The 2,916-nt window shown below is 69.5% G+C and overlaps 1 protein-coding gene across 4 annotated transcripts in view; it reads left to right on the top strand.

Moving 5' to 3' along the window:
• LOC125918086 (midnolin) overlaps positions 1-2,910 on the top strand; it is a 7,760-nt gene extending 4,850 nt beyond the window's left edge. Inside the window, exons 5-9 of one of the 4 annotated variants that reach the window (XM_049624128.1) lie at positions 508-636; positions 722-1,033; positions 1,218-1,383; positions 1,541-1,801; positions 2,497-2,910. In XM_049624128.1, coding sequence (XP_049480085.1) covers positions 508-636; positions 722-1,033; positions 1,218-1,383; positions 1,541-1,801; positions 2,497-2,774 — 1,146 coding nt within the window. In that variant the 3' untranslated portion in view covers positions 2,775-2,910. Of the gene's footprint in view, positions 1-507; positions 637-721; positions 1,034-1,214; positions 1,384-1,540; positions 1,802-2,496 lie in introns of all 4 variants that reach the window. The other 3 variants (XM_049624127.1, XM_049624130.1, XM_049624129.1) reach the window with 3 other exon arrangements.
• Positions 2,911-2,916: the final 6 nt, after the last annotated feature.

The following is a 2,916-nucleotide window of genomic DNA, read 5'->3' as shown; positions in this document are numbered from 1 at the left end:
CCCCCCCACCATCCTGGCCCCTGGGGAAAGCTCGGCGCTGGCCAGGCTCCAGAGGTGGAGCCCAGTGCAGCCTGGGCTCAGACGCACCCCCCCACACACACCGCCAGATTTTGAGGGTTTGCGCTGGGGCTGTGTTGAGCTCTCAGGGGACCCAGGCCTCAGAGAACCATCAGGGCCCCCTCCCGCAGCAGCTAAACCTCCCCTTCAGCCTCAGCCCCACCCAGGACAGATAAATATTTATCTTGAGAAAGCAAAGGTTAGGACGAAGAATTTGTCCAGGAATTCCCGCCCACTTGCTGCCTGGGTGGCTTAACTGGGAGGGGGTCTGAGATTGGCCCCCCTCCCATATTCACAGGCAGAGGATTGGGGGCTGGGAGGGTGGGGTTATTTGAGGACAGCGACCGCTGACTGGGCCTTGCCCCCTCTGGCCTCGGTTTCCCCTTGAAAGAACCAAACTGGCCAGGGAGGGCCAGGCCCCCCCATCTGACCCGCCTCTGTCCCCCACAGCCCCCAGTGGCGCCCGGGCCAGGCCGGGCTGGCGGAGGCGTCTTCCGGAAATACCGATTCATTTTATTTAAGCATCCGTGGCACCGACAGGGACCCCAGAGCCCAGAGAGGGGCGGCGAGAGGCCCCAGGTCACGCAGCGCGGGGGGCCGGGGCCGGGCCGGGCTGGGGGCGCAGCAGGCCGGGGCCCTGGCGCTGACGAGTCACTCTCTACAGGTCAGTGACTTCTTGTCCGGCCGCTCGCCACTGACCCTGGCGCTGCGCGTGGGTGACCACATGATGTTCGTCCAGCTGCAGCTGGCCGCCCAGCATACCCCGCTGCAACACCGCCACGTGCTGGCGGCCGCCGCCGCCGCCGCCGCCGCCGCCCGGGGGGGCCCCAGCGTGACCGCCCCTGTGTCCTCTCCCTGCCGGCCAGTGTCCAGCGCCGCCCGAGTGCCCCCGGTGTCCAGCAGCCCTGCCCCTGCGTCCCCCTCACCCGTCACAGCCGGCTCTTTCCGATCCCACTCAGCTGCCACCTGCCCCGAGGTGAGTCCTGCCCGGAAGGCTTCTCCTCGGGGCCCAGAAGGTGGCTGTCCGCGGTCCCAGAGGTGTTCTCTGTACGGAGGGCCATCCCCAGACCCTGGGCCGGTGGGTGACCCTCAGACCCTGGCCCCCGAGGGCTGTCCTTGCACCCCGCAGCTTACCATGCCTCCCTCCCCCTGACCAGCAGATGGACTGCTCGCCCCCGGCCAGTGCTGGCAGCCTCGCGTCCACCCCCGGCGGGAGCCCCGCGTCCACCCCCGGCGGGAGCCCCGCCTCCCGCTCCCGCAAGCCCGGCGCTGTCATTGAGAGCTTCGTCAACCACGCCCCGGGGGTGTTCTCAGGGACCTTCTCTGGTAGGTGTCATGGCGCGTCCCCACCCCAGAGGCCGCCGGTCTGCGTGTCTGGGCCCTCACCCTGGGGTCCCGCCGTATACGAACGAGGGGCCCCCTGCCCTTCTGAGGCCGCGTGTCAGTCACTCGGACTCACCAGCAGCCCCCCTGCCTCCTGCAGGCACGCTGCACCCCAACTGCCAGGATAGCAGCGGGCGGCCGCGGCGTGACATCGGCACCATCCTGCAGATCCTCAACGACCTTCTGAGTGCCACGCGGCACTACCAGGGCATGCCCCCGTCGCTGACCCAGCTACGCTGCCATGCCCAGTGCGCGCCCGCCTCGCCCGCCCCGGACCTCACCCCCAAAACTACCTCCTGTGAGAAGCTGGCGGCTGCAGCCCCTGCCTCCCTGAGCCAGGCCCGCACGTGCAAGCCTCTGGGTAAGTGACCGGCTGGCCCCGCCCGCCCTCGGGCTGTTCAAGGCCCCTCTGTGGGCTGCTCAGAGCAGCTGACCCACCGGGGAGCTGGGGGAGGAGGGGGGGCACCAGCTGCTGTTCACCCTCTCTGCACGAGCCTGGAGAGAAGGGAGCATGTGTGTTGGGGGCACAAAGTGTCCTTGTCCTCTCCTGGGGGGGTACTTCCTCCCTGCTCGCGCCCCCGCCCCCCGCCCCTTGTCCAGATGGCAGGTGGAGCCTCTGAATGGCCGAGTCTGATGGAGGGGAGGGCGCTGGAGCTGCTCTGGGGGTAGCCCGTGTCCCCCCAGAGACCCAGTCATCCCCAGTGAATCCTGAGACCTGCGGAACAGCGACACTGTTCTCTGCCGGGCAGACCCCCAGCCCCCAGGTCACAAAGGGGAAACCAAGGCACCAGCCTCAGGGCTGGAGGTCCACCTAACTCGGGCACTAGTGTTGCTCCGCGTCTGCCTCGGACCCGGCCTTGCCAGCGCCCGGCTCGCGGTTAACGCAGGCAGCGGACGCCTCGAGTCCCCTCGGGGGACCCCAGGGTCCGCCAGAGCCGCAAAGACCCCCCTCGGCCGGCTCCCTCTCTCGGGGCATTGTGAAGGAAGTCGGGCTGTGTCTCCTGGCGGGGGCGGGGGCGGGGGCGCTCAGGAGTCACAGTCCCTGCCTCCTTCCAGGGGACCGGCTGCGGCAGACGGAGAACCGGGCCACCCGCTGCAAGGTGGAGCGCCTACAGCTGCTGCTTCAGCAGAAGCGGCTCCGCAGGAAGGCGCGACGCGACGCCCGCGGCCCCTACCACTGGCCGCCCAGCCGCAAGGCCGGCCGCAGCGACACCAGTGGGGGAGGCGGCGGCGGCGGCCCCAGCGAGGCCTCCGGCTTGGGCCTCGACTTTGAGGACTCCGTTTGGAAGCCGGAAGTCAATCCTGACATCAAGTCAGAGTTCGTGGTGGCCTAGGACCCGCGTCCCTCGCCCGACCACCCTGGGCCGAGAGTCCCCCCCCCCCCCCCCCCAGCGAGGCCTGCACGCGGGAGGGCAGGCGGTCAGGGCAGCAGGAGGCCCCCCCCCCTCCCCGGCCAGCTTCCTTCTGATTTTTTGT

The sequence above is a fragment of the Panthera uncia genome, unplaced genomic scaffold (assembly GCF_023721935.1).
Source record: "Panthera uncia isolate 11264 unplaced genomic scaffold, Puncia_PCG_1.0 HiC_scaffold_431, whole genome shotgun sequence".
Lineage (NCBI taxonomy): Eukaryota > Metazoa > Chordata > Mammalia > Carnivora > Felidae > Panthera > Panthera uncia.
Note: the sequence above shows the minus strand (reverse complement) of the source record. Positions and strands in the feature narration are given on the sequence as shown.